Source organism: Mirounga leonina, unplaced genomic scaffold, assembly GCF_011800145.1.
Source record: "Mirounga leonina isolate KUSES-001 unplaced genomic scaffold, KU_Mleo_1.0 Mir_366, whole genome shotgun sequence".
NCBI classification, from domain to species: domain Eukaryota; kingdom Metazoa; phylum Chordata; class Mammalia; order Carnivora; family Phocidae; genus Mirounga; species Mirounga leonina.
The window spans coordinates 25,152,404-25,179,556 of record NW_023270709.1 but is presented as its reverse complement, the minus strand read 5'-3'; the positions used below and the strand labels follow the sequence as shown (position 1 = coordinate 25,179,556).

Sequence of the window (27,153 nt, the reverse complement as noted above, 5' to 3'; positions counted from 1 at the left end):
CGGTTTATGGCCACCCCGAGCTGAGAGCCCGCGCCTGGGCTCCGCCTCTGCAGCCGGCTTCCCTGCTCCGTTACCTGGGAGCTCTGCCGCACTCAGGCACCCCCGGTCTTCCTGTGACCCCGAGGGTCCTGAGACCACACTGTCCCGGAGGGTTCCACCCCCCGCTCAGCCACCAGAGTGACGTCCCTCGGCGGAGCAGACTTTTAGAAGTTCCGATTTTGTGCTCTGCGGCTCTATCACTTGCCAGCAGCGGCCGACGGAGGCCCCTCCCCCGCTGTCTATCCTCCCGAATATCACCTCGAATTCACTTCTCCGCATGTCCTACCTTCCAGAAAGTGGTCGCTTGTCTGATGAGAGAGTTGTTGCTCTTCTTTTCTTCGACCTCCTGTTGAGTTTGTAGGTGTTCAGAATGGTTTGATCCCTATCCAGCTGAACTCCTGAGAGGAGACGAAATCCAGGTCTCCTACTCCTCCGCCATCTTGCTCCGCCCCAAGCCGTCTAGTTTTAATCACTGTATCTGAATCTTGCTTCCAACACTTGCCGCCTGGGAACATCAGCGTATCTTCGTTGTCTGTACATAAAATACAGGTAGTGTCAGCAATTACTTTATAAAGTTGTTTTGGGTGTCAAATGAGTTTCACATGTAATGTGCTTAGAATAATGCCTGTCATATAATAAGCATCTGATAACTATTAGCTAATCATCATCGTTATTAATATTGTCACTATTATTACTACCTTGCTCTAGGTAAATGCTGAAGAAAAAAAATGTTTCCTGACCAGATAATAAGCATTTCTACCCTATTCTAAAAGAGATATTTTCTTAGGCTTACCAATCTTTGTGTTTTATCTTTACTGCAAGTATGTGAAAACATTATATGATGAGATAAAAGTTAATTCTTACCTACTTAATGCAGTGGGAATACTTAAAAATTATAGGTTAATGAAAGATCACTTTATTTCTGTTTCCCCCTCCCCAAGATGAAAAGAAGTAGATTATTGGGGAGCACCTGGGTGGATCAGTCGGTTAAGTATCCGAGTCTTGATTTCAGCTCAGGTCCTGATCTCAGGGTCGTGAGTTCAAGACGCGTGTTGGGCTCCACCCTGGGCATGGAGTCTGCTTAAGATTCTCTCTCTCTCTCTCTGTCTGTCCCTCCTCCTCATGCTCGTGCGCACATGCACGTGCGCTCTCTCTTAAAAACAAAACAAAACAAAACAAACCCCACCAGTAGATTATTGGTATTTCTCAATTATCAGTTAAGAAAGAAGCAAGGATAATTGACATATACCATTCCCTGAACTTTAGGAGCCAGATTTATTCCTTTTGGAAGGAAACTATTAGATGATGAACTTCAATCATAGGCAACAATGCTAGAGGAGAATGTTTTCTATCTTTGCAAGAGTACATCATCCATAGATTTTTATTATAATACAGACTAAATCTCTAAATGAAAGAGTGCAGATTCTGGTGGGTGCCCGGTAAATATGTGTTGGATCAACATTAAGTCTGAATGAACAAAGTGTGGACTGATTTGTTTTGACCTGTCTTCATCCTTAAGAGTTTCATAATAAATAGTACTGTTTTGTAGCTAATCTGCATATTTCCCATCATTAATTGAAGCTATTGTGGTCACTTTTCCCATTGATGGTTTGACATTTTTTTGTTTCCCTTATCCTCTCAAATTTTGTACTAAGTCAATATGTAGTCACTTTATATCTGAATGTCTATATCAGTTGCTGATATGTGGACATATTTCTGGTTATATAATTATCTTACGATGGAATTCAGTTGACTCACTTAAGTGGATTTATCTCAGGCTGTTTTAAATAAAACAGATTTGGAACATGAAAAATATTGCAGAGAAGAATATCTCATGCAAAAATTTGTTTCTGTCTACTATTTATTGACAACAGTTCCTTGAATTACAGAGTTTATAGAGATATGCTGAATTGAGTATATTGTAACTTCCCATTGTATGTTAACCAAAGCGAAGTTACAGCTTTAGCAGGCCATCAATTCTGACAAAAATTTATCGTCCTCTCCAGAAATTACTGTGGAGCGAATATCAACACCTGCAGTGCTAAGTGTTCAAGAAATCTCGCTTTGGTTGTCTTAAGCAAATAGAAGCATGCTATCTGTAAAATGCCCAAACAGTTAAATTGAAATGCTCCCACTCAGATTTAATGAACAATTCAAGCATATTACCTGCACCAAATAGATGAGATGAAAAATCATCCAGTCCCTTTATTCAGAATGACTGGTTTGTGCCAATGTGCTCACTTGCCCTGTGGGTCCCCTTCCCCTGAGTGAGGACCGCAGTTGACAGAATCTCCAGCACTGGTCTCAGGATTAGACTCATTTTTTTTTAAATTTTAATTTTAATTTTAATTTTTTTATTCTTATGTTAATCCCCATACATTACATCATTAGTTTTAGATGTAGTGTTCCATGATTCATTGTGCATAACACCCAGTGCTCCATGCAGAATGTGCCCTCCTCAATACCCACCACCAGGCCAACCCATCCTCCCACCCCCCACCCCTCTAGAACCCTCAGTTTGTTTTTCAGAGTCCATCATCTCTCATGGTTCGAGGATTAGACTCATTTTAAAAGTGGTGATTCTGGCTTTATTCTTCCAGTAGTATTGGCATTGTTGAGCATATTGTTTTTTTTTTTTTTTTTTAAAGATTTTATTTATTTATTTGACAGAGAGAGACACAGCGAGAGAGGGAACACAAGCAGGGGGAGTGGGAGAGGGAGAAGCAGACTTCCTGCGGAGCAGGGAGCCCGATGCGGGGCTCGATCCCAGGACCTGGAATCATGACCTGAGCCAAAGGCAGACGCTTAACGACTGAGCCACCCAGGCGCCCAAGCATATTGTTTTAAAAAGCGTATCATTGCTAGTTGTTGAAAGTGTATGTTGGAGTCTTAGATTCTCAAAGGAGTAATTTAGTAATAATTGGGATTAATAACCAGTTTTGAAAACGCAGTCTCTATTTTCGTGTTTGAGCTAGGTATTTAATCCCGTAAGTATATGCTGTGTATGTAATTTGGAAACAAATATGTAGAGAAATGTTTCAGTCTTCCATCTTAAGTTTTATGGACTGCAGATAGAGTTAGAAAATTTTAAATCCTGGTTTTTCCTCAGTCTTTGGGTCTTGAGATTCCTTGAATGAATTCTTAGTAGTTTTCTGGAGTTAAGGAGTCTTTTATTTCTCTGAGATGATTGTTAATGACCAAATCAGTTAGGCCTGCAGGTTGAAGGTGCCTTGTTAGGCCTGCAGGTTGAAGGTGCCTGCAGCCTTGATGGGTGCTGCCTGGCCTCCCCCTAACCCCGACTCCCCACAGACAGATTACCATTTAGACATTTTAGCTAAGGTTTAAACTCCAGGACATGTCTGCATAGCAAGAACAATTGGTATTTTCATGACATAGAGTTCTAGTAACATTTGTGTTATCAAGATGAAGATGGTCTGCTTTGGTTTAACTCGGTCATGAGTGGCTGGGGGAGCAATTTGAGTTTTTGCAAGAATGCTTGGATTTCATTAGACATGCTTGTGCACGGGGGACGTAGGTTTAGCTACAGCTTTATGGTGCGGACATCTGTGACAAGTTCATTGGAAGCTGGGAGTTAGAAAAGATGGGGTTTGACACCTGCCTACCCCCTTTGGCCCGTTCAGCCCTCCCTACCTTCATGGCCTCAGGCCTCTGAGTTCAGTCTTACAAGTTTTCTCAGCTTCACAGCGAATCATCTTGGAAGACTGGTCCACACTCCTGTCTTCACTTCCTCACCACTGTTTCAAACCACACCCCAATATAATCTGATCTTCATGCTCTACTGAAATTGCTCTCACCTCGTTGACCAGATCACTGGGATGCCAAACTGGAGGGCACTTTTTATTTTTTTTTATTTGAAGATTTTATTTACTGATTTGAGAGAGAGAGTGAGCACGAGCAGGGGGAGGGGTAGGGGGAGAGGGAGAAGCAGGCTCCCCAGTGAGCAGGGAGCCCAATGCAGGGCTCGATCCCAGGACCCCGAGATCATGACCTGAGCCGAAGGCAGATGCTGAACCGACTGAGCCACCCAGGTGCCCCTGGAGGACACTTTTTATTTATTTATTTTTAAGTTAAATTAAATTTAATTATGTTATGTTAGTCACCATACAATACATCATTAGTTTTTGATCTAGTGATCCATGAGTCGTTGTTTGCCTATTGGGGGATACTTTTTAATACTGATTGCTCCTTTGTCATTGCTTTCTCCTTTCCCTGGGCTTCCCGGACAGCTCACTCTCTGATTTTTTTCTCATAGATGTCATTATTTGTTTTCAATCTTTATGAGTTCCTCTTCTGCCCATCCCTTAAACATTGCTTCCTAGAATTTCGTCCCCGGTCATCTTCTATTCTCATTGCAAGTTATTGTCCAGACCCATGACTTTCTTTACCAGCTGCATTCACATACTCCCCAAATCTATGTCCTCATCCTAGAACATTACCCTAGTCAACAGATCTGTATCTCTAACCACTTACCTGACACATCTGTTGAGTTGCTTCCCCGGGGCCTCTAACTGGGACATCCAATTCAGAACTCATCATCTCCCTTCTGTCCCTCATCTTGGTAAATAGCTCTACTAACCATGGAGACCCCCCCCGGGGCTGGAAACCTGAGAGTCCCCTGCAGCTCTTTCACCTCTCCCCTCCCCCATCTGGGGGGTCCTGGAGCCCTGGGAGTATAGCTTTGTGTCCCTGGTGTCCCTCTGCCCATCCCACTCCCACTGCCTTCACGTGGGAGCTGCAAGTCTGGTGCAGATCATGGTCCCCCTGAGCAGGGCCTGTCCTGCTGTCACAATGGATGTGGGGGACCCATCCTTTCAGGCTTTACTTCCCATCCCATTCAAGCCTCTTGTTGCTTCTGTTTGACCCACATTCCAGACTTCCCTTCCTACAGTCTCAGCCAGCCTTCTCACTCTGACCCGATACCTCCCACCGGGCAACCCCCCCACCCCAGCCCCTCGGGTTGCTCTTCATCATCTGTAAGACCAAGTTCAGAGTCTGTTCTATCAGACAAGTTTTTCCGAATCCTTCCCCACCCCCCACCCTCCCCAGCCCTGCAGTCCCTGCCTCTTGGGCTTTGCACACACTGATCTTTCTGTCTGGATGCCCTTCCTCGGCTCCCCAGGGACGAGTTCCATTCATCTTTGGATTTGTGGCTTCTGTCTCTCAGAAGCTTTGACTGTCCCCCTGTCTGTTCCCCCTTTCCTGTGCACTCTCTCCAGACAGCTGTGCAGCCCTCACTACGCTTACTCTGTGCCGTTGATGTTCTCCTTCGATTCCCCAGCAGACAGAGAGCATCTTGGTCATCTTTCTACGGCTGGCCTCCAGCACGTGCCTGAGCACGAGGAGGCTCAGTGGACATCGGCAAAATGAATGAGCAAATGAATGAATGAACAAAAAGTTGCGGAATTTAGTAGAACCCTGTATTTCTATTATGTGCAAGTACTCTGTTTGTTACCACAAGAAAATTCCTAGAGTAGAGTAGTAGTCTGAGGAGGGCTGGCTGTGTTACAGACTGGAACACACAGGTCGTTTGAAGGTAGTTGGACCAGCCAGAATTAAGAACAGGACCTGAGAATTTTAGGCCACTTATTAAGTAACTTCAAGTCACTGGGGTATAAAGAGGAACAACTCAATTATTCTGATACACTAAAACTAATTTGCAGTGGAATTTTTATAAGGTAACAAAATTAGAAAGGAAAAAGTAAAGCCCTATATTCTTACTGACTTAGGCAAACCTAATCGGAGGTACTTTATTATTCTTAGTCCCGTGTATCTAGTACAGATTTTAGTCTATATAGGTTACAAAATGGTTAAGAGTCATGAATTCTACGTATTGTAAATGTGTGCTTCATTCTTTGTCCTCTGAATATTTCTGAGTTTGATGAAAATCATAAAACATCTGTATCCAAAAAAAAAAAGATTAAAAAAGGAATGCAGGGATAAGAACAAAATTGCCCGTGATCTGGGCAAATCAGTGATAATCATCCTACTTCTAAGTTCTGTCTACACTTGGAAAATTTCGTTGCACCCATTTCAAGTCAAGGTAAAATAACCATCGCGGTTAAGATCAAGTCTATGCAGGCTTCACAGTCAGATTTAAACCTCAGTTGTGTCACAGGTGATATTCAGTACCCTGCAGTGGGAGTCAGGGAATAGAAAGAAACCACACATAAACCACGACCGAGAAAACTCAGCCTATAGAAGCATATGGATAAAGGTGTTTCCCTGTAATATTCTAAATTGCCAAAGAAAAATATCACTTGTGATATTCCCGTTTCTGGAAAGAGTTTCCATTTGGGTTTGTGGGACATAATGAAACACATGGAGAAGATCAGTGATTAAAAAACATTTGGGTTTTATTTCTGTACTGCCTCAGACATGCTCAGAGTATTCGCTGTCACGTGCTCTGATTCTTCCTAACGATAATATCCTTCAACGCCGAGAGCGGTGTGAGGATATTGTGTAAGTCGTACAAGGATCAGGGGAGGGTCGGCCAATATCCTCTCATAAGGAAGCGTTATTACATGTGGATGCCTTCTTCCGCCCTGCCTCCCTGCTTGCTGAACGTTATGGGGGCTGCCTCACATGGGGTCAGCTTTTGGGAAGTGCTTCCTTTAAATTTCAATAAGATATGATGACGGTGATCTCTATCTATGGAGAGTTATGTATTAGAAATTGGATATATTTCACATGCGCATGTATTCCCATTAACATTAGCTAATGAAAATAATTTTAATGTCACCTTCTTACCCATTTTAATTTTAATTCTGTCTCTGATGACTGATGTGACACATAGATAGGGTGCATAGTTTTTCTTGCAAATAGACCTATATATATATATTTTTCTTCCTAGAATATTATTTTATACACTGAGAGCTATAAACTCCTTGTTTCCCCACATTTTTTTCTCTACTGGGCTTAATGAGCTATATTTTAAAATTAACATTTTGTTTCTAATTTACCATTTCTTGATGAGGCAGTCTCGGTAGTAAATCATAGTAAAATGTTTATAGTCACATTAAACTTTTCTTGCTTACATGTGGAGCTTCCACTTAATAGATATCTCATATTTCCAGAGAGTACTCAGAACTGGGCATTGTCCTGTGATTTTTCTTCTTATTTGTCCTGATAAGTTCCCACTGATTTCAAAACATGGAACTCATCAAAATATGGCTTACAATACTATTTAAAAACGATTGTTAATAGTTGTAGTGAGGAGGTATGCTTTCAACGAGGTGGTTGGGCTTTAATGTTAATTATCACCAATTCCATGCACCTGCCATTCATTATCTGGTAACTTTTCTTACTCGAGGACATCCGAGTCCTGTGACATTACTAGACTGGGTTATGGATACCCCCAGACTGGGAACCCTTTCGTTTCCGCCCCTCTAGCTGAAGAGGCTAAAGAAGCACGAGTGTCTGTTTTCCCTTTCTGCGGGGAAACAGATTCCTATTTATGAGAAACTCCACAGTAATGCTGTGAGCACTCCACCTTAGCAGCTCTGCTTTCATTTTTTTTTTTTTTAGGCAATAAAATTCATAAGGGGTAAGTGAAAAATAATTGAGGAGCATTTTTATTTTTACTAGCACGTTTGCTATTATTTTACGGTGTAATATACCCTAAAGTGTCTACTCACGAGTCAGACAAGAAAGATTAGAGCTGCATTTGGGTGGATGTGCATCCAAGCATTGAATTTGATCCTTAGTAGAATAATTGAATGAGAGCAGTTTTGTGCATCAAATTTATCCCTGCTCTTTAGTATGTTAGCAAATGGCTTTTTTTTTTTTTTAAAGATTTTATTTATTTATTTGAGAGAGAGAATGAGAGAGAGCATGAGAGGGAGGAGGGTCAGAGGGAGAAGCAGGCTCCCCGCCGAGCAGGGAGCCCGATGCGGGACTCGATCCCGGGACTCCAGGATCATGACCTGAGCCGAAGGCAGTCGCTTAACCGACTGAGCCACCAATGGCTTTTATTACAAAGGTTTCGGGGTAGGGGGAGATGTTAAAAAAATGGAATCCCTTTCCTGCTGGCAGATGGGGGGTGGTGTCTGGGGGCGGTGGTGGTTGGTTTCTGCACCTCGTAAGGGAGTGAGAAGGAGAAGTAACAACAGAGGAAGAAAACAAAAGCCGGTGGACTTGCACGCTTTTTCGGACCACGGCCTGAATGGCAGATGCATGGTGTATTAATTTCCTGTTACTGTGGTAACAACTTAGCACAAACGGGGCGGCTTGAAACAACGTACAGATTCATTACGGCACGGTCCTGGAGGTCAGAATCCCGACATGGTCCTCACTGGCTTGTAAGCGGAGTGTTGGCAGGGCTTTGTTCCTTCCTGAGTCCCTAAGGGGGGAAATTTGCATCCTTGCCGTTTTCAGTTTTCTAAGGTTGTCTGCAATTCCCTGGCTTATGGTCCCCTCCCTCTTCAAAGCCAGCAATGACCAGGCAAGTCTTTCTCACACTGTGTCACGGGCCCCTGATTCTCCTGCCTCTCTCTTTCATTTATGATGACCTGTGTGATTACACTGGGTCCACAAGGCTAATCCAGGATCATCTCAGGGTCAGCTGATTAGCAACGGTAATTCCATCTGCAACCTTAATTCACCTCTGCCATGCAATGCAACATATTCACGGTTTCTGAGGTTAGGACGTGGACATCTTTGGGGGGCTGTTATCTTAGCTACCACAGCATAGCGTACGCAGTCGATCCCTGTGTAGGGGGTACTCCAACCTTCTTTCTCTTCAACCTCCATATCCCCTTCCTCATCCTAGGCTGTAGTGTGGCGTAGGGCCTGATGGGGCATCAACCCTGTAACAGCACGAGGAATTAATGGGCTGGGCTAGTGGCTTTTAAGTGGTATGCTCCTTCTGTTTCATCTCTGTGCAGCAGACGTTTCTGAGTGCCTGCTCTTCATTCTCTCAACAAATACCTTTTGAACACCTACGTGCTGAGCTCTATTATGTGCTGGGGATAAACACTGAACAATATGGGCATGCTGCCTGCGCTCTTGGAGCTTATGGTTTGGTGGAGACTGACAAACACTGAAACACCAAATAAATAAGAAAAGTATCAGCTCATAATAAATGCTAGGCAGAGGATTAAAAACAGCAGTATGAATGACGGGGTGGCTACTGGAATAGGGAGGAGGACGGTTTCTGAGATCTGAATGGCAAGGAGCAGCCAATCATGTGAAAAAAGGGGAAAGAATATTCCAGGCAGAGGGCATAAGAAGTACAAAGGCAGGAATGAGTTTTCTGTTGGAGAAACAGAATGTGGCTGGAGTGTAATGGGCAAAGGGAGAGTGGTATGAAGTGTGTGCCAAGAGGGGGTAAGTGCCTGATCACACCCTTGTAAGCCATGGTACAGACCTTGGGTTCTTTGCGTGAGGGAAAGACATTAGAGAGTTTCTGAATAGTCTTTCTCATTTATCGAGATCACTTGGCTGTTTTGTGGAGGATGAATTGCAGGATAGCAAGAGTGAAGAAGAGAGACACTGATGTGTAAGCTTTGCAATGAATGGCCCATCCTGCAGAGAATGGTGATTAGACCAAGTTGATAGTGGAGACAGAAATTATATTCCCAGATTTGGCATATATTTAAAAGGAAATTGAATTGACAAGACAACAATGGAATGGATGCAAGGAGTGAGAGCAATATGGAAGTGAGGATAATTCCCAGATTTGGGGATTAAGGGGTACTGCCATTTCCTGGGGTGGGGAAGAGAGATGATGAGCAGTTGGTGGTGGTGGTGTGGGGAGGACCAGATTTCTGTTTTGACCATATTAAGGTTGAGATGCCCATTTGATATCAAAGGTGAGATGTCAAGTTAGACAACTGGTTATATAAGTTTTGGGATCTCTGAGGAGGCTGATCTAGGTTAGAGAGTCATTGGCATATGGCTGGTGTTCAAACCATGATCTTGATGAGACCGTCCAAGGAGAGAAGTAGACCCACGATGCAGCTCCGGGTGGTCCAGCACTTAGAAGGTGAACAAGAGGAGCTTGGGTTGGCCAGGGAGGCAGCAGCTGGTAGTGCTGCCAGAGTGTGGAGAGCTGAACGGAGAAATGGAGAGCTACAGATGGACTGATCTACAGACGGACTCCAGCAGGCAGCCACATGGGGACAAGGGTGAAAGGAGTAAACCAGAGGTTGAGGACGCAGGCATGAGATGGGAGCGAGCACCGTGGACTCTGAAGGTGGGCTGTGACGGAAGTGCCTGCACAGGATGAAGGGGATGTGTGCTAAAGTGGAGTTGGTGTTGTCCGTGGCATTGAGATGCTGAAGTACTCAGGCCACGGTGTGGAATGGCTCATCGCCTGGGTACTGCAACTACTCAGGTGGTGGATACAGGATGGAGAGGGACAGATGGGCGAGGCTTCCTGCAAAATGAGACACTCAGAGGAGAGACTGAGGATTTATAGGAGATTAATCATATCAACGAAAGTTGTATCAAAACCAGGATGTCCGTAGGCTCAGGGGAAGTTTTGGAAGAGCAAATTCAATACTTGGCGGAGTGCACAGGGGCAGGGTGGGAGGGGCGCGGAGCAGGAAGAGATGAAACCACGAACTTGTCTTTCCACTTAAATTTCAATGAGAATTTATTGAGGACTTACTGTGGGGAGTGCACGGTGCTTATTCTTGGGAAACAAGGGCCCACAGGGCAGGAAAGGAGCTACAGGGCAGGTACGTGGAAAGATAAATAGCCCAAGTGTCTGTGAGTTTTCCAGAAGCTGCTAAGGTTGTCGAGAGCAACCCTTTCAGGTTTTCCAGAGTGATTTTTTATATGGTGGATCTTGATACATATTTACCCATCAGTCAAATGAATGAAATCTACCTATTCATTTAAAAACAATGCTTCGGGAGATGAACCGTGAGAGACTATGGACTCTGAGAAACAAACTGAGGGTTCTAGAGGGGAAGGGGGGTGGAGGGATGGGCTAGCCTGGTGATGGGTATTAAAGAGGGCACGTTCTGCATGGAGCACTGGGTGCTATGCACAAACGGAACACTACGTCAAAAACTAATGATGTAATGTATGGTGATTAACATAACATAATTAAAAAAAAAAACAATCCTTCATTGTTCAGTATCGTCATTAATTACAATGTGGTACCACCACACCCAGCAACTTAGTGTGTGTTCAGGTAACATTTCATGATATGGGAAATGCTCAGGAAGTGATTTTAAAGTCAAAAAACACTTAAAAATTATATATACAATAAGATCCCACTTTTATGAGTGTGTGTGTGTGTTTGTGTGTGTAAGGGAGAAAGAGAGGGAGAAAAAGAAGAAGGTAGGGAGAGAGAGTCTGTTGTCAAATTATTAGTGGTGGTTATCTCTGGGTCATGAGGTTAGAAGGATGTTTGTTTTCTTCATTTTCCAAGCTTTCTAAAATGCATACGTATTATATAAACAATGTATCATCAATACATGCTGTGTAAAAATATTTTTCCTCTAGAAATTCATATTTCTCTATTTTTAATTTTATGACATGTATAATAAACATTAAAATCCTAGTAGGCTTTCTCCCATCACAGAGTAATTTCCTGGCTGTTCTTCCCTATTTTTTTTACTCACCATTTATTCCTGTGAATTCCCTTCTGACCTTCCCTTCTTGCCCCGTGCCCCTGAAGGAGATGGCTCCCACATCAGTTCACTGATGAGCAAGACTCTCCACCCACACTGCAGACAGACACGTTCATCTCTCCGTTCTCTCTGTCGCCGTACACAACGTTGAGTTTTTTGATGTGTCCCTTTGCCTTTTATATCCTGTGGCTGCCATTTTCCATGCCAGTGCCCTTTCAATCTTATTTTGTTTGTTATTATTGGTTTTATTTTTCTTTTCCTGTGAAATGTTTATTCTAAAACACATCTGCAAGTCATTCATAGCTCTGGTTGGATCAAGTTAAGCATTCCATTGGATGTGAGTATTTAAGAATGTATTCCTTTCGTATCTGTAGGTTTCTCTTGGTAGTGTCTTTGAAAGCAAGTGTAACACTTGGATGCCCAAATGTCATCCGAAAATGTCATGTACTCAGGTCATAACTAGAGCGCAACATCTTTCACTGAAGGTTGACTCAAGGGACATTTTGGGGACGAGTATGATTACTGTCTTCTAAGGTAATCCGGAAGGTAGCAATGAATGTCAAACACGCTTCATTTTCCTTTTAAAACTACACTGGAGATAACATTTGATAAATTGTGGAGCCTTTTTTTGAAATTTGCCTCTGCATGTTCTCAAGGTTATGAACTCCACATGTGACTAAGGCAGAATTTATTTGTATAGTTTCTGTCATTGTTTTCTTGAGTTCCAAGTTCCCCAGAGTTTGATGGAGAGACCAAGAGCTTACCGTATATCTATCTGTTGACTCCCAATTTTGTAGACTTGATTACTCCCTTTCACTTTTCTTGCTTTATGACAGAATAATTGTGAGCCATTTTCCTAGCCCCTTGAAGTGGCCTTCCCTGCACTCTTGCTAGGTCAAAGATGGCTTTGTTGAGTGCGTAACCAAAACACTGTGTATTTCTTTCTACATCCATGAGGCCGTCAGCACATTTTCTATTTCGCTTTCTATATTCTTTCTTCTGATGTTGCTGAGGTTTTGGCTGAGATTTCATTGTGGATTCACGTCCTCAGTTGTAAGACAAGACCAAGTCAGGACATAATCCTTGGAAATGCTGCATGGGCCATGTCTTTGGGGAGGATTAGTGCTAGCAATAATCCAAAATAGTTGCCAATGCTGACATGCTCATTTGGTGATGATTTTGTAGGGATTCCCTATGTATATTTTCAGTTTTGATATACATGTAAGATGATTTAACTGAGAAAACTCTAGTGAATGAAAAATTACTCTGGATTGCTTAAGCATACAAGAGCTGAAGGAAAGAAGGGGTCATTGGGTGGAAAGACTTTGTTGGATGATAGGAAGAACCAGTCTGGGATTAAATGATTGATGTAGATAATCCTCAAAATGAGTTAATCCATGTGAATTAATCTAACGTGTATAATCAGCTTCGAGGGCAGCTCTGTTGTCCCTGCTTTTTAAAAAGGAGAATAGAGAAGCTAATATCCAGTCAAGTTACAAAAAAGTAATTAAAAAGGAAAAGGGTTTCTCTAGGAGAAACAAGAAGGGCTTGAGTTTGGTTATACTTCCTCCCTCCTTCTCTCCTTCCCTCCCTTTTTCACTTGGCTGTATCTTCTGAGTGCCCATGGTGCTCTGCTCCAGCCCTTACCTGTTCTAGCATTTCCTCCAGGGGAATACCTTACTGGGGGTGTGTATACATCTCCAAATATACACTCATTGGTCTGTAAGCAACCTGAGCGACATCTCATGTATGTCTTCGGTGGCCACATGGACTCACATGGCGCCTTACATGTACTCGATCCTCCACAAATGTAAAGGGATGTTTTCCATTTAATCATAAATAACGAGTGACTTTTATAACTTTAACAATATGAAGTGTTATTGTGTGACACATGTCAGATAATTGTGCTCTGGGAAACAAGCTTCCAGTGGAGAAATAGAGGAGGTTTTAAGATAAAAGATGAAACCATATTTTCTAGACTGCAGGGGGAGTCCTGTAATAGATTACCAGAGAAGGAGGTGAAATCTCCATCCCTGGAGATCCTTAAAAATTGGGCAGAGGAAACATCTGTGAGAAGGACGGAAGCCTTAAGCCTATTTTGGGGCACACGAATAGAATGACCGACGATTCTGTGATGCTTTGATGACTTGGCCTGGAGGAGAGAAGACTGAGGGGAAACAGGAAAACTTCTTTGGATACGGAAAACAGCTATCGTTGCTTTCCGTGGGAAAACAAGTCACGGGAGCTTAACCTAAAGCCTTAGAGATTTAGGTTACATTTTACGGTTAAGGATTTTTGAGACCTAGGTTGTGAAAATCCTGTGGAAATCTGCAAACTAAAAGATTGATTTGTGTGAGACCCAGAATCAGTGATTCTATTGCAGGAAAAAAAATATATATATTTTACTATTGCTCCAAATAGAATTATGCCAACTCGCTATATTCAGTGCCCGGCATTCTCGTGGGAAAGAAGAACCTCTAAAACTAGTATTTTTAGGCAACAGGCATCATCACTGTTTTGTGGATAGGAGTGGGGAGCAGATAACAGGTGTGAGGTCCTTCCTATCTCAATACCTGTACAGGGTTGTGTTACTAGATCAGCAGCCAGAGGGTGAGGAGGAGTCTGGGACACAGCTCTGCTCTGCTGGGTCAGCCTTGTCTTCACCACTGACCCTCTTCCCTGTGAAAATGCAGCAGTGTGTGTGTGTGTTGTGGGGGGAGGGGGTGGAGGACTGCAAAAACCCCATCAGTACAAAGGGAGGCAAAGTACCTATTAAGAAGCATTATCTTCATTAGGTATTTGATTGCAGTTTCAATGTTCAGCCACATGATGTCACCATTGGATTTTGATTTTCACTGTGCATTTGTCTCCAATAACAGATGAAGGCGTTTTCAAAGCTGGAGCAGAGAGGTCTGAGACACGGGGGGCAGCAGAAGTCCAAGAAGATGAAGACACTCAAGTTGAGATCCCAGTTGACCAGGTAGTCGCCATGTTTTTAAAAATATGCATAAACTAATGACCACTTTTTTCTTTCAAGTTTTGTGTTATCTGCTCCCGGCTGTTCCTAAGAATAGGCTGGTTAGACCCTCTCAGGTGCTGGGTGGTCGAATGGCCCACAACACACCCTCAGGTCTTCCTAGTAGTCCTACAAAGAATAGCCAGTTGAGTTGTCTTTTTTTAATTTTAATTTTTTTAATGTTGATGTAACTTTAATAAATAGCATTGAAGAATAAGGTGGATTGGGTAAGCCGTGAGATGCAAAGAGGGAGAAAGTTTGATACAGAAAAAGCATATTGGCTGGGGGTTTTTATCTAGAAAAAAAGTCCTCCATTCAGAAAAGAATTTTTTCTTTTTTTTTAAAAGCTGTGCTATTCTATCCTTTAGGGTCCTTGAAATTGGTGTGGTTGGAATTTATTTTTCATAGAAGAATTGCTTATACAAGTACAATGCGCGTTATTTGCTGTGTGTGTATTGATTTTCTTTTTCGGCCAACAGAACACGGTACTTGTAGGAGAGAGAGAATGAGAGTGAGTGTGTGAGTGTGTGTGTGTGTCCATGTGCTTATAGAAGGGATGAAGTAGTGCTAGGGTTGGTTAAATGATGCAAGAAATAAGTCAGTTAGGCTTTTTAATACAGCTCAGCCGGATTTCTTACATTTCTAGATGGAGGATTGGCATCCAGGTGGGGAGGAGGATGTCGTAACCTCAGGCTCAAGGGAATGAGAAGTCACTAGGCATTGTCACTTGTCCTCTATTATGTGAGATTTCCCTTACAGAAAGCAAATTTCACAATCCAGCAAGTTCCATAGATGATCTTCTCAGTTGTATTTGTCTTTAACAGTGTGGCAGTGAAATTGCTGCTTGATTATTCTACAGGCATTTCCCATAAGCATCGCCTTCCTGATGAAAAGCCTCATGTGTTAAAAATCACACAGATTTCAAAAATCCAATTTATTACCAGGATTAGCCACAACTAATAATTTTTCATAAACTCCAGTTATAGGTATTTTTTTTTCCTGAGGGAAAATGGAATTTTAAGTCTCCTGTGAAAGCTGCAATTAAATGTTATATTTGAAGACAAAGAAGAGTAATCATCATGGATGTACAGCCCCGAAGAGCTGCCCAACACAAGACGAATTTATTCCAGAGTCAGAAGGCCAGATGATATCAGGACAGAATCAGACCGCGATTGCCAAAAGAGAAATCTCTTTGTTAATCACTTAACAAGTTTCAAAACCTGTGATAGGGGTTTCGTTACTTGTAAGTTTTGTGTCACAGGAAGGGGAGCTGATAGAAGGAAGGAGCTGGTCTCTGATGCGACCTGAACAGCCTTGGCTGAGTGTTTGCCGAGCTCCATTTCTCATTTGACTGGAGAGGGTTAGCTTATTAACATGCGAGCGTGCAGAGACTCTGGGTAAACAGACTGGCGAAAGCTGGGCAATGTCAGCACGCTGATGTCACTTCGAAGGAAATGAAACCCGGTAACAAAAGGTCAGAACGCCTTTCTTCCTTGCCCCCGTTGGTAATAGGGCAGGAATTGGCTGGTGCACGTGGTTGGCGAGAGATACTTACGGGGTCCGGTGTCAGGGTCATTCTCTCTGTGGCCTGCTGACCTTCTGTTCCCTATCCTCACCTTCTTCTGTTCCCTGTCCTCAGCAGCTGTGTTATCGATACTGTGAAGAACCAAGTGAGGGTGTGGAGGAGTTAGCGTAAAGCTCCATGATAGTTAGGAACAGCTCTGTGGATGTACTCTCGTGGTGTTCTTCATGAAGCAGTAGGTACTGTTTACGAAGTACCCCCCAAGTGCCAGGCACCTTACTAGGTACTTTTATCTCATATGATTGTGATGACAGCCCCAGGTCTTATCACCCCCGCATTATGTAGAGAAAGAAAGTGAGCTCACGTAGGTGGACTTGCTTGTCCAAGCTTGTACCATTATATAGAGAAGTTTGTATTTGGGGGGCGCCTGGGTGGCTCAGTCGTTAAGCGTCTGCCTTCGGCTCAGGTCATGGTCCCAGGGTCCTGGGATGGAGCCCCGCATCGGGCTCCCTGCTCAGCGGGAAGCCTGCTTCTCCCTCTCCCACTCCCCCTGCTTGTGTTCCTGCTCTCGCTCTTTCTCTCTCTGTCAAATAAATAAAATAAAAATCTTTAAAAAAAAAAAAAGAGAAGTTTGTATTTGAATGCAAGTCTGTCCAATTTCAAATTGTATGAGTGATCTGCAAAACCCCAAGCCCCCAAAAGCCAATTATTAGCTTAAGGAAGGAAAAAAATTCCTGCACAGGAAAGGAAATGTAGTCATCATATACTACTTGGCTCAGCTATGAACGACACTTAGGTTCACTCGCTTTCGGGCCATACCTAGTTAATTTCTTTGGACTGATTCCCTATCATCTAAATGGCTCATGTTATAATTTTAGTCAAAGGGCCACGGGCAAGGGCGTGTGTGTGTGTGTGTGTGTGTGTGCAAATATCATGTGTAATCGGCCAAGTAATGTATCCATGCCTGAATAGCAGATCAAGTTTTAGAAGTAAAAATTATTGCCGGGAGCCAATTCTCCATGGATCTCTTGTGTTTCTGCATATCTTATGAGCAGAGGGACAGATTGCCTTTGTTCTGGACTATCTTTTCTTTTCTGTTTTTTTTTTTTTTTTTCTTTTGCTTTGGACTATCTTTTGAATAAGCTCGGAAGACAGACCTAGTGACTTCCTCCGGAACAATCATTCTCAACTCGAGGCAGCCTTGCCTCTGAGGGATGTTTGGCCATTTCTGGGGCCATTCTGTGATTGTTATAACTGAGGGAGTACTCCTGGCGGCTGGTGGGAAGCGGACAGGGATGCTACAGAATATCCGGTAATGCAACGATAGCCCTCGCAGCAAAAGGTTGTTCAGCCCAAAATGTTAATAGGACTGAGATGAGAACCCTTGGCATGGAGAAAGGCCAGGTTTGTTTATTGTCCAGTGTCATAAGGATAATGTCTTCCTGTGGTGCAGGGCCAGCGAGGTTTAGTATCCGTTATAAAAGATACAGTGCCATCAGGCTGTATGCTCAAAACCAGTCAAAATTGGGGGCGCCTGGGTGGCGCAGTCGGTTAAGCGTCCAACTCTTGGTGTCTGCTCCGGTCGTGATCTCAGGGTCAGGGGATCGAGCCCTGTGTCAGGCTCGTGGAGTCCGCTTAAGACTCTTTCCTCCTCCCTCTGCCCTTCTCACCCCTGCAGGCATGCATTCTCTCCCTCTAAAATAAACGAACAAATACAAAAAAGAAATTAGTCAAAATTGTAAATGTTATGTGTATTTTAGCACAATAAAAGTATTCGGAAAAAGAAGATTGGGTCCTTTCCCTGGATTGTGAGCTGCTATTTGTATCTCCTGGCCCCCCTTCCCATTGCCCTGTGGGAACGGGGCCTCGGGGAGTGGGTGCCCGTGGTGATACTCTGGCTTCCGCTATTGTTGTGAGCAATGAAGTTCTTTGTTTCTCACGCAGGAGTCTCATGTCTTCTGCCACGTCTCTGAAATCACGGCAGGCTAATGAGTAAGCTTGTAAGTAGGGTAAAATTTCAGACCTTCCAGAGTCCTTGCCTCTACTGCACGGTGTTGGTGTGTTTAAGTATGTAAATGCAGACTCATTCCAGCCAAGAACATGGCTGAACTCTGTCCCAACGTTCAGACTCTTGTCATTTTTCTTTTTTTAAAGATTTTATTTATTTGAGAGAGAGAATGAGAGAGAGCACATGAGAGGGAGGACGGTCAGAGGGAGAAGCAGACTCCCTGCCGAGCAGGGAGCCCGATGCGGGACTTGATCCCAGGACTCCAGGATCATGACCTGAGCCAAAGGCAGACGCTTAATGACTGAGCCACCCAGGCACCCCATCAGACACAATTTTTTTTTAAGATTTTATTTATTTGAGAGAGAGAGAATGAGAGACAGAGAGCACGAGAGGGAAAAGGGAAGGGGGCAGAGGGGGAAGCAGACCCCCTGCCGAGCAGGGAGCCCAATGCGGGACTCGATCCCGGGACTCCAGGATCATGACCTGAGCCGAAGGCAGTCGCTTAACCAACTGAGCCACCTAGGCGCCCCAGACTCTTGTCATTTTTTTTTTTTAGACAATCCTGGATCTAAGACTACTTCCAAACCCCCGGGGAAACTGAAGAATGACATGTTTTTTAAAATGTATTTGGGGAGAATAAATATCTTTTCTCAGGAGAGAGTTTAAGTCTAACAAGAATAAAGTATTCTTTTAAAAATTAGGGTTTTTTTTTTTTTTTTTGCATGCACACTCCAAATCAGTCTGGTTTCTCATAAGCAGGAGCACAAGTTCTGATTAGGCGGTACTTCGGCATGGGTGACTCATGTATCACTTATAAAGTGATGCTTTTCCAAGCTAAGGAGGCAAGAAAGTTAAGTAAAAGAAAAGTGCCTCTAGTAAGTAAGGGTCAGGCAGAAGAACCCCCCATCTCAGAAGCCCAAGCAAACAAATACCTATAAAATAGGCAAAAAAAGAAGTTATATTTGGATTTTGTTCCATTGGAGAGAAGAGGGCAGAAGATGGGGATAGTAACTTCCGAGGGTTTCGGATTATTTTATAGCTCTCTTCATCCATTTGTAGTTGATTTTGGATAGTAAAATAATGAGAATCACAAGATGTTTTTATGCTAAGTAGTTTCATTAAACAGCATTTAAGCCGTGTCATGACACTGGAGCAGAGAAAGCTTTCTTTAATTGGAGGTTGTGCTATATACTCTTCTTCCTTGTTTGTTTAAAACTTAACTAACCATTAATAAAGTGACACATACAATATTTTTTAAGGTTTAACAAAGATTACAACAAAAGTAGCAACCACGTGCCTCACCCCTCCCCACCTGGATTCCTGGACCACAGAGATAACCCGTTTGAACCAGTTCAGCTCTTTCTCATAGAAGACACCACTGTATTTCTAAACCATACACCCTTTCCCTCCCTTCCATTTTAATGCCTCTGAAATCTTTGGGTCTTACGAGTGATTGCATGTCACAGTTTAATTGGCATTTTTTTTTTTTTAATTCTGAGAGGTACATAAACTAATGGAGATCCTTTTAAATAGGTGACATTTCAAATTTGATAAAATAACTTTCTTGATTTTAGTTTTCAGATTTAGATACGATTAACTTTATCTCTAATGACTGTGCAAGATGGCTGGTTAAATCTCTTACCGACTCTCCTCCCCCACCCCCCAATAAGGCCACACGCACACAAACACAGACATACACGACCCTCTTCTTCTTTCGTTCCACCCTCATTTTATGATGATTTTTGGCCGAGTCAGGATTTAATCTCTACGTTATTTTTACTACATCAGCCTTATTGTTAGTTGAGCCACAGAGTGGACTCCGATTACATTTCCTTCCTTGCATAACACTCTTTTCCTCCTTCCTATTTCAGTAATTGCCTTTTTTTATTCATTGGCTTAGTTTTCTGTGTAGCTTTTACCAAGCCATCTCTAAACTCTGCCAGGCGGTGGGTTTCCTCTTGGCATGCGCAAGCATGTGCAGTGACGACATTTCACCTTCAGCTTTTTCTCAGACGCGTCAGTCATCGGCCTCAAGCTGGTTAGGTGTTCTCTGGATCTGCTTTTTAAAGTTATCCTGGGATTTTTCTTGACCGTTAGGGAAATTCTGTATGCATAGGCTCAGCTCCTCGGGTTGGGGGAGTTTCACTGTAGAGTGATTGGTTTTTGCCATTTCATTGGCAGATCTCCATTTTTCTTTGTTCTTTTGGGTTGGTCTGTTTCCTTTGAATGGAATCTTTTGGGTGTCAGCCTGACTGTGAGCATTTGGGGATCTGACTATGGGATGGGGGCTTGAGGATCTTGCTGTTAGGTAAAGAGATTTATTCTTCTTGGTTTCAGTATGGTGCCCGTGGTGCTCTTGTTCTCAGCTGTGCTGAGTCAGCACCCCCGTAGTTCAACATCTTTAGAGAAGAAACCTCCTGTATTTCTTAAGGGTAGGGAGGGGATCTTGGGAGTCTTTGTGCTTCTTTTAAAGACTCTAAGCCAGGCTCCCTATTTTTAGTTACACCTACAGCCCGTCTTCCAGAGATAGATGGTGCCACCAGTCCCTCAGCTTTCTGTAGGTCCTTCAGCAGGCAGAGGTCTGCTTCTTGGCTCCTCCTCCCACAGGAGCAGCATCAGTTCTGCTCTTACTGGCCCCATATCCACTGGTTTTACTGTTTCCCAAATTTTGTGGCTGTTATTTCCTTTCCAGGCCTCTGTGCCCTTACAGGTTCACCTTTTTTTAAAAATTGCCTTTACTGACAATTTGGAGGGACGTCAGAAGGGAGCTAAGTGAAAAAAAAAAAAACCCTCACATTTGTTCAACTTGCTTTATTTAACCAGAAATCACTTCCACACTAATTCATCACAGGGGAAATAAACTGTTTTTATAGAATCTCCATTAATGATGAGAAACTGGCAGCCTGTGACCAAATCTCCTACAAGAGATTCTTCTTTGGCTGGCACAGGGCTTACAGAATCTCCTTAGTAGCCCGGGTATTCTTCAGCGCACCCCAGACCCCAGCATGCCGTGTTACTAACACCACTCCTGGATTACACACTTCTGTCATTTGCCCAGCTCCCAGGGACATTTGAGCTTGTGATTATTTGTCTACACATATAGAACATAATGCCACTAAAAAAAAAAATCTGTAGTCGGGGCACCTGGGTGACTCAGTCATTTGAGCATCTGCCTTCGGCTCTGGTCATGATCTCAGGGTCCTGGGATTGAGCCCTGCCTCGGGCTCCCTGCTCAGCGGGGAGCCTGCTTCTCCCTCTCCCTCTGCTCCTCCCCCTGCTGGTGCTTTCTCTGTCAAATAAATAAATAAAATCTTAAAAAAAAAAAATCTGTAGTCTAACCAGAAACAAGAGGTTTGAAATCCCAAGATGCCCATTGACACAGTCCTGTTCTCCGTGCCTTCACGTGGTCCCACCACTTATCCAACCTGCTGCTTATGGGGAATCGGCCGCCACTTGCAGTTTCTGCTAGGAAAGGCAAGCTAGCTGGAGAGCTTCCCTGCATTACTTTTTCACGTGTAATAAAAGACACAGAAAGGTGTAAAGGGGGCTGGTTTTTCTGACCAGACCCGTAGGTCTACTTCCATGGAATGGATTTGTGAAAATAAGAATTATAAGATGTTTGAAACCAGAAGGGACGTAGGTGCAAACTCCTTATTTTGCCATCGAAGACACAAAGCCCTGCATTGAAGAGGTTCTCTCCAAACACCTCGAGGAAGGGCAATGGGGGAGCTTAGGGACTTCTAGTTTTCCCACAAACAGCAACACATCCCGTCTGTGTGGAGGGCTCCTCGGCTGTCACTGCCTTCACGGAACAATATCTCCAACAAACAATATCTCCACCATTCTTTCAAGTCCTATCATCTCTGTGATTTGTGCTCACGTTTGCTGCTTGCAAGCCTCATGACCTCTGCAGGAGTTGAGATACGGGTGACCTGGCTTCCTAATTTCCCCGTGCATCCTCAGCAAGGCTCTTTGTGACATCCCGTTTCTAGATTTCTGTTTACTTGATGGAAATGGTGTTAAACGTTAAAATGTAGCCCTCGAGGATTTCTGATGTGAGAGAAAATCAACATTTACTTCTAAAGCGAGAGAACTTAATGGGGATTTTTTTTTCTAATGATGACTAAAATGTTCTCATGCTATCTAAATATAAGTTTCAGTGTATTCTGTCTACCTGGATGTCTCAGGAGCGTGGGGGAGCTTTGTGGGCTCAGGTGAGCCAGCTCTCAGCAGGTGGCTGGCCAGAGCCTCACCCTACTGTGTCCTTGCAGGGTCGCACCTGTGAACATAAACCCCCCTTTTTTTGTGGGTCACGGTACTTCAAACCACATTTGAACCTTTTTATTTATTTATTTTTCTTCCCCCCTCTGTGAAAGCTGAAAACAGGAAGCGGTACTTTGCTATCATGAAAAATTGAAACTGATTATTTCCAAACACCTCATTCAACTTGCGTAGGAGATGACTTTTAGTTTCCGTGGCAACAGAAATAAAAACAAGTAGGGTGACTTCGGCGTCTGCAACACCCAGTGCCCGAACCCCACAGAAACGCCTCCTACCCAGAGCCTGAAACAAACCCTCCCTCTTTCCCGAAGCATGAATGTAGTAAATGTTACATGAGAAGCAGACATAAGGTTTGTCGTTTTGTTCCTTGTTGGTGCTGATCTCCCCTTCCTGGTGGAGTGGGTTTCGGGGAGGAGGAAGTGACGGGGGGGTTGGGGAGGAGACGTGGTGGTCAGGGAGGGTCCCTTGACTAGAAAGTTCTAACTTGCGCCATTCTCTCAGATAGCCAGGGTCTTAAACCTTAACATATATTCCTCAGGGAACTTCAATGTAAATATAAGACAAATCAACGTTTACTGCTAAAGGGGGCGGGACATCAGCTCTGGTCTCTGTTTCGATGCCTTTCCCGTTTCTAATTTTGGGTGCTGCCGTGACTGTCAAAGGTGTGATGTGAGTTTAAAGTGCAAGTCCTTCGAGCAGCCCCAGCTGTCCGTGAATACCATCCAAGTAATTGATGCCTTCGACATTTTGTGACTCATTTCCATATGATTTCCATATTCCATCTCCTTTCCTCTCACCACTCAGGAATCCCGAGTTAACCTTAGTCACCGCATGCACACTCTCTAGGAATCCTGAATACTGAGAGCCGTCCCCGCTAGGACGCAGCCAGCGCTAATAACTACCAGACCTTTCCTGACTTGCCATACAAATCAACCATTATCTCAGACTGTCTGTTACGAAATAAATAGTGAGATATGCATATAAGCGAATGCAGGCAAAAGGCACTTGGAATACCAACACTGGTGTTATATTAAGGAGAAATGTGGAACTTTTCTAGTGGAACTTTGTAAGAGCAAATTTCTTGTGATAAATAATGTGCTTTTTTTTTTTTAAGAGGGAGAGTGGGGAGGGGCAGAGTGAGAGAGAGAATCTTAAGCAGACTCCCCACTGAACGTGGAGCCCGATGCAGGGGCTCGATCTCACAACCCTGGGATCATGACCTGAGCCAAAACCAAGAGTCAGATGCTCAACTGACTGAGCCACCCAGGCGCCCCTAAGTAACATGCTTTTTGAAAGGTAAAAAAGTTCTCAGCTTTCTTACAAAAACTTGTATGTTTAAGGGTACATATTGTCTGTAATTGTACATATATGTGCAACATGTCTGTTACTCTAGCCTTGCTGGGGATGTTCCTGATGTCAGAGAGGCCATGAGGCTGGAATCGTTTGAGTGACTTCTGCGATCCTTGTTGTTCTATTAACATGCATCGGTTTAGTGAGTGTCATGGAGAAGGTCTAATGAATGCCCTTTCTTGACTCCAGCGAAGCATAGGAATTGTGCGTTATACAGGACATAGGATTCCACAGCTCCTCATAGGCATCAGCTAGTCCTGAGATTTTAGGATTTTAGGATGGATGTGTTTCTTTGGAGAAACGATTCCTACCCGAAAACTGGTTCTCTTAAAATTTTAGTCACAAGCTGGCTAAAATTTGAGGTAAATGTAAGGAAGGAGTAAATCCCCTTCATCAGGGGAGAAGACTTGAAGCACAGGTAAAAGCATCTTCCCGATTTGTTTTCTTTGCTTTGCTGTGTCTCCTTTCTGTAACACGACTCTTAATAAAGAATGGCAGGGTGCCATAATTAGAATAGATCTTGTAGGATTGTCTTTATGGCTAAACAACATTCTGTCGACGGTCAATCCTATTTTCTCCCAGCTTTCAATAAAATTGGTATTTTTTAACATAAAAAAAATACCATTTTCACTTAAAAAGGCACTATTACATGCAACCAATGAATCATCGAACACTACACCAAAAACCAATGATGTGCTATATGTTGGCTAATTGAATTTAAATTAAAAATAAAAAAGAGGTACTATTTCAAGGTACTATTTACAATTAGAAATTTTAACCGAAAATGCCTTCCCAAAGTGGTGTATTTCTGACCATATCGTGACCAGGTACCTGGAGAGTGCCCAGGAAATGGGAGCCTTGTCACCGTCATCTGTCCCTTCCCAAAGGCACATATTGCCCTGGCTTTGGCCTGTAGGATGCGTATTTGTGTTTAAGTCAAGGCAAGGACTATATAATACCATGGTAAATGTGGTGATGGATACAAGGATGCATAAGAAAGAGCTCTTGCTTCTAGAACCTTCCAGAGGGCCTCTGTAGAGCCCCATTTTCCCACAATCATTCCAAATATCATTCGAGGCCTCTTTGCCCACTATTTTCGTATCAAAGAGGGAGAGTGGGGAGGGGCAGAGTGAGAGAGAGGATCGCACACCGTGGGTACAGTGTATTGAGATCTGACAGGTCTCATGAGGGCACAGGTAAGGCGTGCCGGCTGCTTGAGGGAGCCAGGAAGACTTGAAGAGAAGGTGGGTCTAACGGGAAGAAAGAGCATTCCGGGTGAAGGTAGAGGGAACAGAATGAGTTAATGGCGTGGTGCAGGGGACAGGGCTCCTTTCAGCCTCTTCCATGGAGGACGTTCTCCAGCCCCCAGTACTCACGTCTGGGAAGGACTGGATTCGCCCTCCCCACCCCACCACATCGAGTCAGCCCTCTTCCCTTCATGAGGAGCCCAACTTCCCTAGTTTGTGCTGAAGGGCTTTTTAGGGAAACGGGGGGGAAAGGAGAAAGAGGGAGAGAGAGGAAAGACTATGAATATGGACATGACTATGTGTGGGGCTGAGGAGGAAAAGGGAGGTAAGGTGGTACCTGGTGAGCGTCGTGGTCTGCTCAGCCGCCGGAACAAAGTCCCACCAACTGGGTGACGTCACCAGGAGACACTGACCGTCCCACAGCTCCGGAGCCTGGGATCGTGAGATCGGGGTGTCGGCAGCTTGGTTTCTTCTGAGCACTCTCTCTTCAGCTGGTAGATAGATGTCTTCTCTCTGTGTCTTCACATAGTCTTTGTATGTATAATCTCTTATGAGGACGTCAGTCATATTGGGTCACAGCCCACCCTGCGAACCTCATTTTAACTTCATTACATCTTTAACGGCTCCAACTCCACGTAGAGTCACCTTGTGAGGTACTGGGGGTTCGGACTCCAGCATGTTAATTTTGAGGGGACACAGTTCAGCCCCAAAGAGTGAGAAAGTGGGATTTGTCTACCAGGCAAATCAAAAGGCTAATTTTCACTGGACGAGTCAGCTTTTGAAGTCTTGTGTCTGTCAGACAGGTGCTTGGTGGCGAGTAGAGAGAGGAGAGGCAGAGGGGTGGAACCCAGCTCAGCCAGCCAGTCCCTCTGTCTTTCAGTCTGTTTGTCCCATGGGAAGAGTGGGGCTGGGCGCATGCCTGGTTACCATGGTGACCAGTTTATAAACTACTGGGACCGGCGTCCCTCAACTAGAATCTTTATTAATTTTTTTTAATGCGTATGAAAGATATCACCCACTGGTCACGTAACCCTTGGCAGGTTGCTTGACTTTTCCTCAGGCTCAGTTTCCCACTCTGGATAATGGGGATAACTCTGCCCGCCTACTGCTTGGGAAAAATGAGAAAATATTTGTGAAGGTACTTTGAGAAGCTTAATGTGCTACCTACAGTTCTGTCTTTATCATCCCCCTAACTGGCTACTGCCGGCCTGCCCCCCCCCCCCAACTGAAGACAAAGGCATGACCCAAATGTACATACTCATTCACGTGAGCCAGCCTTGTTGGGTGCCTCTTGCTGGCATGTTTGTATTACTTTTGAGAGTGGATAGCAGTTCAGAAACAAACGAAGCTTGGATGGCAAATTGGTTGTGAAAGACACATGCCAGGCAAACCTTGACCTGCGTAGCCAAGATCAAAGATGATGGTCTATGCAAATCATGCCTAACAGTCTCAATAGACCAGAAGTTTAAATGTCAGCATGCATTTTTTTTAAAAAGATGTATTTATTTATTTGAGAGAGAGCACGAGCCCACAGGTGGGTGGAGGGGCAGAGGGAGAAAGAGAATCTCAAATAGACTCCCCGCTAAGCGCCGTCCCTGAGGTGGGGCTCCATCCCAAGACCCCAGCTGAAATCAAGAGTCGGCCGCTTAACCGACTGAGCCACCCAGGCGCCCCAAGGTCAGCCTGCATTTAACTATATTAACCCATAAGGGGAAGACGGTAGCTGAGTGTCCTGATAGGATTTCTTGTTTGTTTTCATGTGCATGAGATTTAGAAGGGAGATCTCTTGAAGTGGCCCCCCAGAACACAGTTTCATTAGTGCAAACCCTGTGCTTGACCCTTCCATCGGACAACCTCTAGACTCCTTCCACTCAATGGTGAGCTAACAGTAATAAACCCATATACAGCTCGTTAAGTTTACGGTGGTCTTTTGTGTGCACGGTCCTATTTGTTCCCTCCTACAATCCTGTGAGGTCGTTGTGATCACCCTCAAATTCCAAAGGGAACTTGGGCCAGGCGTGGTGACTTCGCGGGGAATCAGGCCAAGTGCGGTGATGTCGTTAGTACTTGGGGGCAGGTGAGGTGAC

At 43.9% G+C, this 27,153-nt stretch overlaps 1 protein-coding gene across 1 annotated transcript in view; it reads left to right on the top strand.

The window, feature by feature from the left end:
• Nucleotides 1-27,153, top strand: part of DCDC2 (doublecortin domain containing 2) — a 169,365-nt gene that overhangs the window by 131,791 nt on the left and 10,421 nt on the right. The window contains exon 8 of the mRNA XM_034985777.1: nucleotides 14,522-14,622. Within this exon, the coding sequence (XP_034841668.1) occupies nucleotides 14,522-14,622 (101 nt within the window). The remainder of the gene's footprint in view (nucleotides 1-14,521; nucleotides 14,623-27,153) is intronic.